Genomic DNA, 16016 nt, shown 5'->3' on the forward strand with positions numbered 1-16016 from the left:
CCGGACCCTTCCCCGAGGCCCCGCCCCGCCCGCGAGCCGCACCCGCGGCCCCACGGCTTCTGGGGCTGGGGCCCCGGGACCCGGGCAGCCCGGCCTGACCTCGACCTCTGCCGTGCGGGCCCGACCGGTGAGTCCAGCCCGGCCGTCGCAGGCCCCGGCCGCCAGCCCCTCCCTCCACCTCTCCCTGCCCCCGGCGCCAGGCGCGGGCTGCCCTCGGTGGCGGCGGCGGGGCCCGCAGGCGGCCATGGCGGCAGGCGCCGGGGCCAGGCCCGCGCCGCGCTGGCTGAGGGCGCTGAGCGAGCCTCTGAGCGCAGCGCAGCTGCGGCGACTGGAGGAGCACCGCTACAGCGCGGCGGGCGTCTCGCTGCTCGAGCCGCCGCTGCAGCTCTACTGGACCTGGCTGCTCCAGTGGATCCCGCTCTGGATGGCCCCCAACTCTATCACCCTGCTGGGGCTCGCCGTCAACGTGGTCACCACGCTCGTGCTCATCTCCTACTGTCCCACGGCCACCGAGGAGGTAGGGCTGGCCGCTCGCCCGAGCCCGGCCCCAGTTGCGCTGCGGGCGGGTCGCTGGAGGCGCCGGGGGAAGGGCGGACCCACGCGAGGCTGAGCCTCTCCCGGGCCCCGGAGGGGCGGACTGGCCACTGCCCCGGGCGGTGTCCGCCCTGGGCCGCCTGGAGACTGTCACGCCACTATCCCAATCCCGTGACCATCCCGAGCCTCCCCTGGGCAGCGGAGGGGCTGTTAAGGTCACTGCCCTAGGTCCCATGTCCCCGCAGGTCCTCCCGACGGCCGCGGACGGGCCGGAGGGCGCCTGCCCAGCCACTATCCCATGCGGCGCCAACCTGTGGGATGGACCCGCGGTCGGGTGCTTTGCACACTGGGGACTGAACACCCCCATCTCCGTCCTGCCTGGCACAGGGACTTGTGCCAAGCCCCGAGACGCTCTTTGAATACTTTCGTAACCGTTCGTTTCTGGAAGGTTGAGCTAGTGATCTTGAAATGACTGGTAGCACTGATCAAAGATGAGTTAAGAGGTAACTTCCTCTTTGCTTCATCGACTTTTTCAAGAAAAACAAACTGGAATGTTATCAAGGCAATATTTTTTTTGTCATCACAACCTAGGGCTTTAAAAAAAACCCAACATTTTATTAGCAATAACTACATTTGACCTTTGTACAAAATAAGGAGTAAATATAGGCTTTGGATAGCTGTTCATCAGAAGCACCCTTTGGGCTGAGTGTGGAGGGATGAGGGCAGAGTGGAGTTCATTCCCATCTATAGTTTATACTACGTGGGATAAATATTACATTGCACATTCTGTGACATTACTTTCTATTCTCTGCTCCAAATAGTGAAGTCCCTTTATAGTCATTTGAGTGTAGGCCTTGTGGAGGACTCATGGGGGTTGAGGATGGATTAACAGAAATACAGTGGAAATATTTCATGCCCTCCCTGCATGCATCCATTTTGTTGTTGTTGTTTTTGAGACAGGGGTTTACTCTGTCACCCAGGCTGGAGTGCCGTGCCGTGGCCGGATCTCGGCTCACTGCAACCTCCGCCTTCAGGGTTCAAGCGATTCTTCTGCCTCAGCCTTCCAAGTAGCTGGGATTACAGGTGCGTGCCACCATGGCCGACTCACTTTTGTGTTTTTAGTAGATACGGGGTTTCACCATGTTGGCCAGGCTCATGCATCCTTTAAAAACAAAAATTTGATCGAGCCTACATTTTAAAATATCTTGTCAATGGATCGATATGCTTATTATGTATTTCTTTTCTTTCTTTCTTTTTTTTTTTTTTGAGACAGTCTCGCTGTGTCACCCAGGCTGGAGGGCAGTGTGGTGATCTCGGCTCACTGCAACCTCTGCCTCCTGGGTTCAAGCGATTCCCTTGCCTCAGCCTCCTGAGTAGCTGGGACTACACGTGCCTGCCACCACGCCCAGCTAATTTTTGTATTTTTAGTAGAGACGGGGTTTCACCATGTTAGCCAGGCTGGTCTCGAACTCCTGACCTCAAGTGATCCGCCTGCCTCGGCCTCCCAAAGTGCTGGGATTACAGGAGTGAGCCACCGTGCCAGACTTATTATATATTTCTTAATAGACATTCCCATTGTCATTTGCCATTGCTATTCATTTACATATTACATATGAAAAAGTAAGCTGCTTTAGTTTTTGGCTGTTTTGCTGCCTGTTTTTAGAATTTACCAGAGGGAGTGCGTTAGAATGAAAGGATTGCTGGGTTGGAAGTGGAGGTCTTGGTTTCTCACTGGCTCTTCCACCACAGACCTGCTGGGTCTGTGTTCCCACATATAAAATAGAAAATAATGCCTGCCAAAACAACTTGACAAGGATGCATTTGAGGACCAAATGATATATATGCAGATAAATGTGAAAGATTGTGATGTGCCTAACAAATTAAAAATATTACTCAACACATTTTTTTTTTTTTTTTTTTTTTTTTTGAGACGGAGTCTTGCTCTGTCCCCCAGGCTGGAGTGCAGTGGCGCAATCTCGGCTCACCGCAAGCTCTGCCTCCCGGGTTCACGCCATTCTCCTGCCTCAGCCTCCTGAGTAGCTGGGACTACAGGCGCCCGCCAACACGCCCGGCTAATTTTTTGTATTTTTAGTAGAGACGGGGTTTCACCGTGTTAGCCAGGATGGTCTCGATCTCCTGACCTCGTGATCCGCCCACCTCGGCCTCCCAAAGTGCTGGGATTACAGGTTTGAGCCACCGCGCCCGGCCTACTCAACACATTAAAAATATTACTGTTATTAGACAACATCCTGAAAACACAGAATAAAATTTAGTTTTGATTGGGTCCAGATTTAGCTAACAGCATTTGAATGTTTCTGATATTGGCCAGTTAAGTTGTGGACTCTTCAATGTTATTATTAATTTAAGAAGCATTTGTTGAACACTTAGAAAGAGCAGGGCATACAAAAAAAGTCAAGAGCTTCTGCTTGGGGAGGTAAAGGGAGGCCTGATGGAAGAGGTACATTTATGATTAATTAGTTTTTAGGATCAGCCTCATGTGAAAAAAAAAAAGGTGGGGGTGGAGGGTGGGGATTGGAGGCATTTAAAAATAAAGTGCAAAATCAAATGGCCCAAGAAGGGGAAATGAGAGTTAAGAGTTTCTGAAATGTATGTCATTAGAACCTACATATGCTTCTGAGTGACTGATGCAGGGAGGGGAAACGCCATTACAGGATCCACATTGCTTGTTTGGTGAAAGCCCAGCAATAGTGTGAAGAGTGTAGCAGTTTCTGGCTATTTTCCCTTAAGGTCATAGAACTAGCAAATGACTGGATCAGGTAGGATTCAGATCTAAGTTGGTATGACTTAAAAAATAAAAAGATCCTGTGTTTTGTATAATACAAATATGTAAAGTGCTTTCACATCCATGGTTGCATTTGTGTCTTGTATCAGCCGAAGAGGTTAGCAAGTTTTCCGCTTCCTACAATGGCCCTTCTACCACCTCAGTATTTCTTCTATCCATCTATCCTAAAGTAACAGTAGTAAATGTTTTCATTAGAGGAAATTGAAGCCCAGAGATGTTAAGTGACTTTCACCTGGCTTAGGACTTCTTTTCTGATTCTCAGACTTAAGAATTCTTAGTGCTTTTTCAGACTTGACAGATTGCTTCCAGAAAGGGTCAGCAAAAGCACATAAGGTTTTTGGATTTAGATGCTTGGGCTTATCTACTCATATAGGCTTTAATACTGAGTGCATGAATAATAACATTTGATATGTTTTTAAGTATGATGCTAATTTCTAGAACATGACTGGGGATAAAGGGAAACTAATAGAAAAAAAAGTTGTGATTTATATTTAGCTTCTGCAAACTGCTTTTCAAGCCATCATTTCCATTAAGGAACTTTGTACTCCAGCCAAATTGAACTTCTTACTCTAGCAAGGATTTCTCTCCTTCTTATCCCTCTCTTTTCCCCTTCCTCTTCCTTTCTTCTGTACCAGTTATCCAACTATGCACCCATCTTTCAACACTCAATTCTAACACTATATCCTTATGAAAGTTATCTTCCTTTTCCTAAGTCAAATCAACCACTCTGAATTCCCATGATAATAACAATAACTAACTTTTACTGGGTATTTACTGTGTATCAGGGATGATTTTAAGTCACTTTTATTCTCTCATTGAATTCTCTCAACAACCTTATGAATAAGGTACTATTAATATCCTCATTTTATAGATGAGGAAACTGAAGGAAAATTATCCTCTTCTAGAGGGGTATACCTTTAAGTGGGGGCCAGGATTCCAAGCCAGAAGCTATGCTTCCTTTGTAGGGCTTTGTAGCTCTCCTGTGGATCTTCACCGTTTTATTTTGGTTATCTGTGTCCTTATTGAGCAGGACAACCTACCAGATTTTAAGTTCAGACAGCAATTGCTTGTTCATTTGTATAATCTCTATAGCACAGTGCTTTACATCAAACAGATGCTTATAATTTTGCATCAAACAGATGCAATAATTTAGAAAACAAACATTTGTTTTCTAAATTATTGGCTGCAGGAATGAAATAACACAATGTGATGTCAAGAGATGATGGTTTTCAACCCTTATTCAGTTTTAGCTGTTCTTGGGTTAAATACCTAGCAATTGTTTGGCCTTGGTAGTTTTAAGTAGAGTAAGCAAGTGTTGGGGCAAATGGAGAAAACAAGAACTTTGTCTCCTCACTTTGATGAAGCAGTTCTATCTGAACATCACCCTAAGTAGGTAGTCCCTGGCCCCCATTCCTTGGCTACCTAATCTTAAAATAGAATCACAGATTCTTAGAGTTTGGAAGGACCTTAGAGATTATTTAATGTAACTCCTACATTTATATATGTGATAACCAGGTGATTTGAATCTAGTTCTTCTAACTCCAGCCTAGTAGCAGTCTCTCCTACTAACTCCATGCACTTGTGTTTGACTGGTATAAACTGTTACTCCATTCTCTATTACATATCTGATTAAGTGTTTCTGCCCTGTCTTCGTGATCTGTGCATATAAATCCATGTCAGTGTCTTTATTAAGAATATGTTTATAGCAGGGACAAGTGCCTAGCTTAAGGTCAGGTCAAAGGGCATTAATTAATGCATTTCTTGTGTTTGTGATGATAAAGAGTTGAACTGAAAAGTAAGTATACCTGAGCATGCCAGAAACACCTTAAGAAATGGTTTATTCTCTGTTTAAATAACTTATTTAAATAACTCATATTTTAAACAGAGAATAAACCATTTCTTAAGGTTATCTTTGTACTACGTATTGTACTACTTTTTTATTACATATTGAAGAGTTATTTTGGGGGGGAATAATAGAAAGAAAAGGAAATAACCTTTAGATTCCTACTCAGACTTTTTTTTATAGGATTTGGTTTCTTTGAGATCTAGTATATTTCCTTTTTAATCACTCTTTTACTCCCACTTTTTTAAAACCAGCTCAGTAACTTTTCAAGCATCATTTATTAAGGCAGGACTCTTGTAAGGGCGTGACCTCTCTCATTAAAACAAAATGTAAACTCCAGATTTCCAGGAGATAGAAGCAGGGAGGGACTTAGGGTGAGGCAAGCCAGGACTCAAAATTTAAGGAGGCCTTTGCAGGACTGTGAGAATGAATGTCCCCTTAACTTCTACAGCCATGGTGCCTCCTTGCCTCACCATTAGTCCCCAGCCATCTAGAAGGAGACTCTTCAGATAATGTGGAGGTAGCTTCCCTTGATTCCTATGGTTTCACTATACTTAATTCCTAAAGAATAAAACTGTTTCTCCTTTCGAATTCTGGTTCAAGTGTGGATAAAACATGGCATTGTGGTATTTAGAAGAAGCTTTAAATTTTCCTCCTGGTGCATTTGATTGGGGTAGAAGGCTACAGCTAGACCACTTGGGTTTTGCGAAGTTAAAGAACAGAACAGAAGCAACCCAGTACAGTTGATGTGGATGATAGATTTGGCCTCGGGGGAATTCTCTTCATACCCCTCTCTCTTTTTGTTCCCCTTAGCACAGTGACAGGCTGGCATTTTCAACAACAACCCTCGTAAGTATTAAAGAAGAAAGAAAACCAAAATGATTCACACTAAACATAAAAATAAAGGCCACCTTTCAAAGTACAGATTTCTCAGGTCATGAGAAAACCCCATTGGCCCTGAAGTGCTGGTTTAACTGCATTTATGTGTGATGTCAGTCTGGTTTCCTTTGCCGCAGCTTATAACCTGCCTAATTTCCTAAAAATGGATGTGCTCTTCTCAAATGCTGGTTCCTAAACTGAGCCAAGACCAAAGGTCTGGGTTGAAACCAGTAAGCCTCTAGGGCCTTCCTGATTGGCTTGGCAGAGAATGGTCTTACCTTTTCTGACCACCAAGGCTCCTCTGGAGCCTCCCCAGGCCTCAGGTAGGAACCCTCCCTCCGTAAAAAAGGAAGCGCCCTGCCCATCACAGGCTCCCAGTAAACGGTGTGTCATAAGCACATCTTAGGCACTTATTGCGTTAGAGCAGTTGTAGGAATGGAGCAATCAGTCATTTCTACTTCTTTTTTTTTTTTTTTTTTGAGACGGAGTCTTGCTCTGTCGCCCAGGCGGGAGTGCAGTGGTGCGATCTCGGCTCACTGCAAGCTCCGCCTCCCGGGTTCACGCCATTCTCCTGCCTCAACCTCCCGCATAGCTGGGACTACAGGCGCCCGCCATCACGCCCGGCTAATTTTTTTGTATTTTTAGTAGAGACGGGGTTTCACCGTGTTAGCCAGGATGGTCTCGATCTCCTGACCTCGTGATCCGCCCGCCTAGGTCTCCCAAAGTGCTGGGATTACAGGCGTGAGCCACCGCGCCCGGCCCATTTCTACTTCTTATGTCTTCCAGAGTCAGGTTAGCAGTCTATTAGAAACTCCATAAATTCTCTTTTAAAAATCGTAGAATCTCTTGTGACCCCTGGAATAACGAAATGAAAAAAAAATCTTAAGAGTCACCTGTCTGGGTGGAAAGTCTACCTTTGGCAGCACACTAGCATTACATGTTTTTCACATATGCACAATATGTCTTCTAATGTCCTTTCTTCCTATGTCTTAGAAATGCAGTTTCTATTTTTATGAAGAAAAAAGTCAATGTTTGGATAATTGAAATCTTCTTGTTACCAGCTGACCTAATGGTTATTGGTTATCTAATTCCCTTCTGCAGAGATGTCAGTTCACCCAAGGCCATTTCAAGCAAAGAGTTGTTGTTTTTTTTTTTTTTAGTATAAAAATTTACATAATGAACATTGTATAGTTCCAGTATTTCCTAGTTTGGGAAGATTTTTTCTTTTATATATTATCTATACTTGCTTTTATTTACTATTTTTCTTTATGCCAACCTTAAATCAACTCTTTTAAAAACTTTTACTCTGACTTAATATTTATAAAATCATAGATATGCTATTTTTCTTTTTTTTTGAGGTGGAGTTTCGCTCTTGTTGCCCAGGCTGGAGTGCAATGGTGCAACCTTGGCTCACTGCTACCTCCGCCTCCTGGGTTCAAGTGATCCTCCTGCCTCAGCCTCCCAAGCAGCTGGGATTACAAGTGTGCGCCACCATGCCTGGCTAATTTTGTGTTTTTAGTAGAGATGGGGTTTCACTATGTTGGTCAGGCTGGGCTCGAACTCCTGACTTCGGTGATCCACCCACCTCAGCCTCCCAAAGTGCTGGGGTTACAAGCATGAGCCACCGCACCTGGCCCTATTTTTCAAAATACATTAAATTTTTTCAAAATATATTAAAATAAACATAAATATTCAAATGAAAAATTTACCTACAGATCACCTAAAATTATCTGATGGAGTATCGGTAATAACAGTAACAGTAACAAATACTGAGCTCCTTCCATATGCCCAGCACTTTTATAAACATTTTACGTGTGATAAGTCATTTAATTTTCACAATGAGAGAGGAGCAATGATTATTACCATTTTCAAACGGAGAGACTAAGGCACTGTAAAGTAATTCATCCAACTCATTTAGCCAGTAAGTAGCAGAGCAGATGTGGGTGCAAGTAGAGTCTAGAGTCTATGCCCCAACCACTCTGCAAGAAAAACCTGGGGCATGTATTCTTCCCATTGCTTTTTTGTTTTGTTTGTTTGTTTGTGTTTTTGAGATAGGGTCTCACTTGGCTCACTGCAACCTTGGCCTACTGGCCTCAAGTGATCCTCCCACCTCAGCCTCCCAAGTAGCTGGGATTACAGGCGTGCACCCCCACGCCCGGCTAATTTTTGTATTTTTAGTAGACACGGGGTTTCACTATGTTGGCCAAGCTGGTCTTGAACTCCTGGCCTCAAGTGATCTGCCCGCCGCAGCCTTCCAAAGTGGTGAGCTACCACACCCAGCCTGATTTTCATCATCTATGTATTTAGCTTCTACAGAAGATTTTTAGAAAAATAGAATACGTGGCCGGGTGCGGTGACTCATGCCTGTAATCCCAGGACTTTGGGAGGCCTAGGTGGGTGGATCTCGAGGTCAGGAGTTTGAGACCAGCCTGACCAACATGGTGAAACCCCATCTCTACTAAAAATACAAAAACTAGCCAGGTGTGGTGGTGCACATCTGTAATCCCAGCTACTCAGGAGGCTGAGACAGGAGAATCAGTTGAACCTGGGAGGCGGAGGTTGCAGTGAGTGAAGATTGCACTACTGCACTCCAGCCTGGGCGACAGAGCAAGACTCTGTCTGAAGAAGAAAGAAAGAAAGAAGAGGGAGAGAGAGAGAGAGAAAAAAAAAAGAAAGAAAGAAAGAAAGAAAGAAAGAAAGAAAGAAAGAAAGAAAAATAGAATACATATCTCATGCCCATGAGACGATTACATTCTAATATGAAAGATAGGGCCACATACAAATGAGATGACATCAATCTAGAGCTGAAACATACCTCAGAAACTATCTAGTCTAGCATTTTCATTTAGAGAAGACCTAAGAACATGTTCCAGAAAAATCAGTATTTTGAGGCTGTAAGTGAAATTTGTCCAGTGAGCTCAGTGGATCTCAGCATGAGGCTTTCACCAGATGCCAGTGTCATGCCCTTGGGCTTCCCAGGCTCCAGAACCATGAGCCAAATAAGTCTTTTCTTTATAAATTACCCAGTGTCTAGTATTCTGTTATAGCAACAGAAAATGGAGTTATACAACTCTTATTTGAAAAAATGGGAGGCTATAATTATGAAACAATTAATGACTTATGTAGAATTACTTCCCTTAGTTAAATTAGATCTTTACTTCATTAACTAAAGATGATAATTTCAAAGCTTTGCTTTTTAAATTTGTTCCGCTACCTGTGAAATCATTTAAAATCAAGGAAACTAGACAACAGAAACAGTGCATTGTTATAAAGTCATGAACATCATTGTCATGTAGTTCCTTATATTTGTATACCTGAGGTACTAACCATCTAATGAGCATATTTTGTACAACAGAAGGCCTATATATTTGCAAAGACTGCTTTAACCCTGAAAAATATTTGTAGAAGGTGTATTTTTAAGGGAGTAGGTAGGAATGGAATGACTGGAGATAGGTAGGTTTGTGTCCTTTGATTTCTCCCTAGATGAAGTTGTAGGTGGAGTAAGAGGTGTATCAAGCAGTCCTTGAAGGAGGGGGCACGTGAGTGCTTTGCTGAATTGGGTGAGAAGAGTGTTTAGAAAGGAAAAAGCCATGAGACAGTATTAAGTCATAAATAAACAAGAGGACTTTGTGGGTGGAATGGAGCTGGAGTATAAAGGTGGGTGATCGAGAGTTATGCTGCGAAGAGACTCTTATCAGTGAGTAAAGAGCTTGTGGTCATTCTATATCTTCTACGTCTTCTAAGATTGGTTTAGGAGTGGCCAGAAGAGCTACTCCTAAACTCATGTGCTCCTTGATGTGCTTCTAAACTAAGCACATGAAGGCGCTCCCCTAAATCTCCTGTAATACAAATAGAAAATTATTTTTGCACAAACACCTTTATTGTCACACTTGGCCCATTAATTGAGGGATATTGGTTAAACATATACTCTGTGCCAGAGTAATATTCTAGAGTACTGGGAATGTAGGGGTGAGTGAGAAAGACACAATCCTTGCCCTCTCTGTGCTTTAATCAGTTCAGCCTTAGAAAATGAAATATCTTAGGTGAGAAGGCAAGGAAAAGGGAAGAGTTAATTTTGGCGTTTTGGATTGGGTATGTGGGGGGCAGGTGGCTTTGATTAGGGAGACCAAGATGAAGGCACTAGTGCTGTTTCTCAGTGAGTTACAGGGTTGTGGGCAAGGAAGAAGAGAAGTAGATGCCTCCTCTCTCACCTCAATCTTTCTCCTTCAGTCACTGCGTAGTTCCGTCTCTTAATATGGAAACGTTAAGATTCATATACTTATGGGCCTTTTTCCAGAGAATGCAGAGAGCATACAGGATTTTGTCAGACGTGCAGTTCACCTCTGGATGTTTCCTGGAAGAGTAAATAATGTGTGAAAATTGAATAAATTAATGGACTATCAGACTTGCTGTTTGCTTTTTTCCAGTATAAGCTTTGTGTCTTTGAGACAATGGTAGGAGTGTATGACTTCCTGGCTAGGATGTCAGTTTAATTTTTTTGTGCTTCTGTACAATAGTTACAGTGTTGTAAGAAAGCATTGAGGAAGTTTTAAAATCATAATTTAGTTTTATCTAATCCTGTAATGATTAGAATCCTATGAATAATTCAAATAACTAGAAAAGCTAAAATTTCCCAAATGCGTATTTTATACAGCTCTTTTTCAGTGTATAATTGAAAAACAATTTAAATTTTAATCAGTGGGGTTTTTTTAATGACAAGGGGTTATGATTGATTTTTAGGAGTTATTTTGTTTTCTAGAATAAATTTATATGAAATTTAATATATCAAGTAAAATTCATTGTTAGGGAAGCTATTACTTAAATCATGATATAGCCACATAATTGAATACCATGCAGTCATTAAAAAGAATGATGTAGATCTCTGTGTTTGACCTGGAAAGAGTTCTGTAACATTGTTAAATTTGGATACAGTAGATATTATGAAAACTATATAATTAAAAACGTATTTATTTATTTATTTATTTAATTATTTAGAGACAGGTTCTCACTCTGTTGCCCCAGCTGGAGTGCAGTGGCTCACTTCAACCTCTGCCTCCTGGGTTCAAGCAGTTCTCGTGCCTCAGCCTCCTGAGTAGCTGGGATTACAGGAGTATGCCACCACAGCCGGCTAATTTTTGTATTTTTAATAGAGACAGATTTTTACCATGTTGGCCAGGCTTGTCTCAAACTACTGACCTCAAGTGATCAGCCCACCTTGGCCTCCCAAAGTGCTGGGATTACAGGTGTGAGCCACCACATCCAGCCATAAAAACTTTAAATGTTAGAATGGAATATTACCTAGAGAAGTTCTACTACTTGGAATAGATTTCTTCTAACAAACATTGCTTATGACTTTATAATTCACAATCCAAGGGTGAGTTTTTCATCCTTACATTTAAATTTTTTGAAAATAAGTTAACGTGAAAACTAGAATTGAGTTAGGGAGGCTCTGTAGCTCCCGCTTCCATCAAGAGTCTCTTCTGGCTAGGCACGGTGGCACTCGCCTATAATCCCAGCATTTTGGGAGGCTGAGGCAGAAGGATAGTTTGAGGCCAGGAGTTTGAGACCAGCCTGGGTAACATAGCCAGACACTGTCTCTACAAAAAATTTAAAAAATTAACCAGGCATGGTGGTGCACACCTGTAGTCCTAGCTACTGAGGAGGCTGAGGTGGGAGGACTGCATGAACCCAGGAGTCTGAGGTTACAACATGTGCCTCTGCACTCCAGCCTGGGCAACAGAGTGAGACCTGTGTCTAAAAAAAAAAATCTAATCTATAATTGTACCATTTTTGGAAAGGGATACCTGGAAGGAAGTTGTTCTGCTGTGCCTGGCCAAATAAATCCCAGCCTGTTTGCAGGGATAACAAGTTAGAAAAAAAGTGAGAAAATGCAAACTATTTAATCGCTTTCACCTAGGAATGGAGGTGGTGACCAAAGGAAAAAGAGAAGATAGGTCTGGCTCCTGAGGCCTTGGGAAGACTGGGAAAACTTGGAAAGATTTGGGAAGAATTGGAAAAGGAGTGAACCAAATATTGGCAGATCATTGTGCCTTTCTGGGTTTAAAAGAAAGACTCTTGTGGCTGGCACCATTTCCTGTGGCTCACTACCACTTGAAAGTGTATTGTGTGAGGGGGAAAGTGCTTATCAGCAGGTTTGATGGAATAGGGAGTTTGTGAAGATTTCAGGTGAAGAGTTCCATTCAGTCTGTGTGGCCTGTGGTAGGATAAATCTCATCAAAGTGCAAGTTGGAAGACCTGATCTAGTTCCTCGACCCAGCCTAAGTGCTTGCCTTGATGTAAATTATCACTCCTCCGTTTCACTTTCATCTTTAACAAAAAGAATATGATAATAACTGCCCTATCTCTGTGGATTTATGTATTAATTGAAATAATACGTTAGAAATGCTCTTTGTCAGCTGGGTGTAGTGGCTCATGCCTGTAATCCCAGCACTTTGGGAGGCTGAGGCAGGTGGATCATTTAAGGTCAGGAGTTGGAGACCGACCGGCCTGGGCGACATGGCGAAACCCCGTCTCTACCAAAAATATAAAAATTTAGCTGGGTGTGGTGGCGTGCGCCTGTAGTCTCAGCTACTTTGGGATCACTTGGGCCTGGAAGGCGGAGGTTGCAGCGAGCCAAGATCCTTTACTGCACTCCAGCCTGGGCGACAGAGCGAGACCCTGTCTCAAGAACAAAAAAAGGAAAGAAAAGAAATGCCCTTTGTTGTACTGTTTAAGATCACATTACCTTTGCAATATTATCTCTTGTAAATTACCTGTTCCAGGAACATGGATCTAGTCACTGACTCCAGTAAATCTTTCACTTTCAGCCAGAAACTTTGGTTTCTGCCTAGACTTCCTCTCTTCCCTGTTTACATTCCCAGTCTCTCCCTATTTAAACGCCGCTAGTATCCTAATGAAGTACTTTTAAACTGGTGAACAGTCTTCATTTCCCTTTTCTAAATGAAGAGCGGGATGTAATTTGGGGCAGAGTCACCACCAGTTGTGGTGTAAGGGTTAATCAAATTTATTTCAGTATGAATTTCAGTTAATACCTGACCATGAGACCTGCCTGTACCTAGTTTCTCAGATCAGAGATCAGAATTAAGCTTTAAATGTTGACTTTTAGAGTTCTCCTTGAGAAGATCCAGATTTTCAGTATAAAGAGTTACATAGAGAAATGGAAGATCCCTCTGACATTTTGTCATTACAGAAATTTTAGTAACTTCAACGTCCAATTTTACATATGTTTGACGTGTAACTTTGCCTTCCTTTAATCATCAAAATTAAAAACAATTTCTCATAGTAGAAAAAATGGGTAAGAATTTGCTAGTTTGATATGGTCAACTAATTTTTGATAAGGGCCCCAAGAGGACACAATGGGGAAAGGATAGTCTCTTCAATAAATAATGCTGGGAAAATGATTTCCATAGGCCAAAAGAAGGAAATTGGACCTTACGTTACACCGTATACAAAAATAAACTCAAAATGGATAAAATACCTAAATATAAGAAAACTGTAAAACTATACCCAAAGGAAATGAAATCATCACCTTAAAAACATATTTGCATTCCCATGATCATTGTAGCATTATTCACAGTAGCCAAAATACAGAAACAGCATGTCTGTTAACATATGAATGGATAAAGAAACTGTAGTATACACAATGGAATATTACTGAGCCCGAAAGAACAAAATCTTGCCATTTACCACAACATGGATGAGCCTGGGAGACATTATGCTAAGTGAAATAAGCCGGACACAGAAAGAGAAATATTGTGTGATCTTGATCTCGCTTATACACAGAATCTGAAAAAAAAATTCAGAGGTAGAGAATGAAACTGGTTATCAGGAGCAGAGGGGCATAAAGGGGAGGAAATGGGAAGAGGCAGGTCAAAGGATACAACATTACAGCTTTGGAAGATGAGCAGGTCTAGAGATCTGATGTACAACCTGAGGGGTATAGGTTAAAAAAATTGAACTGTAAAATGAATAGATTTTAGCTGCTCTTGCCACAAAAACAAAAAAATGGGTAACTATGTGAGATGATGGATACGGTAATTTGCTTCAGTTTAGTACCGTTTCCATCTATCTACATATCCCATAACATCATGTTGTATACATAATAAAATTTATCTTTAAGAAAGAATTTACTAGTTTGAAAAGAATTTACTAGGTTAACAGAATTGTTCTCTGCAAGACACTTTGGGATTCTTTCAAAAGATTCTGGGTAGGATGTGTTGTTTTTCATTTTTGTACTGTCATGATGACTGCTCAGTTTTCTGTTTGCCCTTTCTTAAATTGTTTCATAGTTTCCAAGATAAACTTTTAAGAACCTGCTCATTGGAACTGAATATGGTATTTTATTTATTTTACTCTTCAAGACAGGGTCTCGCTCTGTCACCCAGGCTGGAGTACAGTGGCACTCACTGCTCACTGCAGCCTCGACTTCCCCAGGCTTGGGTGATCCTCCCACCTCAGCCTCCTGAGTAGCTGGGACTACAAGTGTACGCCACTGCACCAGGCTAATTTTTGTATCTTTTGTAGAGATGGGGTTCACCATGTTGCCCAGGCTGGTCTTGAACCCCTGGGCTTAAGCAATCTGCCCACCTTGGCCTCCCAAAGTGCTAGGATTATACGTGTGAGCCACCGAACCTGGCCTGTGATTTTCTGCTTACTACTAGTTTTCATTGATTTAATTATGATGTGCCTTGATGGGTTTTTAAAAAATATTTATTCTGTTTGGGGTTTGTTGAGCTTCTTGGACATGTGGGTTTATAGATTTCAACTTTGGACATTTTTCATCATTTATTTCTTCTTATATTTTTCATGCCCCCATCCGCTCTTTTCTCTTTCTAAGACTCCAGTTACATATGTGCTAGACTGCTTTCTGTTGTCCCACCACTCGCTGATGCACAGTTCAATTATTTTTAGTCATTTTTCTTTCGTCATTTTGGATAGTTTCCGTGGGTACATGCTTATTGATCTTTTCTTCTGTGGTGTCTAATATGGTGTTAATCTCACCCAGTTTATTTTACAATTCAAATATTGTAATTTTCATTTCTAGAGGTTTCACTTGAGTCTTTTCTTCCATTTCTGTTTATAATTTTCCTGTTTTCCTCTACTTTCTTGAACATGTGGAGCATATTTATAATAACTATTTTGATGTCCTCATCTGCTAATTCTATTACTTCTGTTCATATTGATTCTGATTGTATTCTGATTATATGGATTTTACTCCTAGTTGTCGATTATATTCTCCTGCTTCTTTGCATGACTGGTAATTTTTTACTGAATGCCAAACCTTGTGAATTTTACCTTTAGGATACTAGATTTTTTTCCCCTAAGATGTACTTTGTGATGGCTGTAGTTAAGTTGCCAGGAATTACTTGGATCCTTTTGAGGCTGGATTTTAAGTTTTGTTAGGGCTGTCCAGAGAAGCCTTCAGTCTAGGGTTAATTTATGCCTGCTGGTAAGGCAGTACACTTCTGAGAACTTTACCCAATGCCCCAGGTATTAATGAGGCTTTCTGCTTTGCCTGGCGGGAACATGAATGTCCCAGCCATGTATGAGCTTTGAGAATTGTCTGAGCTTCAACATTGCAGTGCTTCTCTCCCTGGCCTTTGTTAGTTTCATCTCATTCAGGCACAGGTGAGTTCTCAGCCGAAGACTGAAAGATACCCTTCCGTAAGACGTCCACAACTTGTGCTCCTCTCTCTGTGCAGCTCTGTCCTCTCAGGCACTCTGCCTCACAAATCCTAATTGCCTTGACCTTCCTGAACTTTGTGTTTCTCTTAAACACAGCATGATCGCTGGACTCTGTTCTAGTCATGGGACCTGCACTGTGGCCTGGAAACTGACTCTGGGAAGTGAGCTGGAGCAGTCGCAGGGCTCATCTCATTTGTTTCCCTTCTGTGAGGGATCACAAGCCTGCACTGCCTGTAATGTTTGAAAACTGTT

At 42.3% G+C, this 16016-nt stretch overlaps 2 protein-coding genes across 5 annotated transcripts in view; one reads left to right on the top strand and one right to left on the bottom strand.

The window, feature by feature from the left end:
* CHPT1 (choline phosphotransferase 1) overlaps window positions 1–16016 on the top strand; it is a 31282-nt gene continuing 15266 nt past the window's right edge. For 2 of the 3 annotated variants that reach the window (XR_008650444.2, XM_055240323.2), the window contains exon 1: window positions 2–517. Coding sequence is in view for 2 of the 3 variants with exons in the window: in XM_055240323.2 (XP_055096298.1) it covers window positions 245–517 (273 nt within the window). In the remaining variant the exon portion in view is untranslated. Of the gene's footprint in view, window positions 518–16016 lie in introns of all 3 variants that reach the window. The other variant, XM_055240324.2, reaches the window with a different exon arrangement.
* SYCP3 (synaptonemal complex protein 3) overlaps window positions 8358–16016 on the bottom strand; it is a 33471-nt gene continuing 25812 nt past the window's right edge. Inside the window, exons 8-9 of one of the 2 annotated variants that reach the window (XM_063614329.1) lie at window positions 13767–13865; window positions 8358–10413 (exon numbers count right to left, since the gene is read on the bottom strand). In XM_063614329.1, coding sequence (XP_063470399.1) covers window positions 10384–10413; window positions 13767–13865 — 129 coding nt within the window. In that variant the 3' untranslated portion in view covers window positions 8358–10383. Of the gene's footprint in view, window positions 10414–13721; window positions 13866–16016 lie in introns of those variants that run through there. The other variant, XM_055240327.2, reaches the window with a different exon arrangement.

The sequence above is a fragment of the Symphalangus syndactylus genome, chromosome 13 (assembly GCF_028878055.3).
Source record: "Symphalangus syndactylus isolate Jambi chromosome 13, NHGRI_mSymSyn1-v2.1_pri, whole genome shotgun sequence".
Classification (NCBI taxonomy): domain Eukaryota; kingdom Metazoa; phylum Chordata; class Mammalia; order Primates; family Hylobatidae; genus Symphalangus; species Symphalangus syndactylus.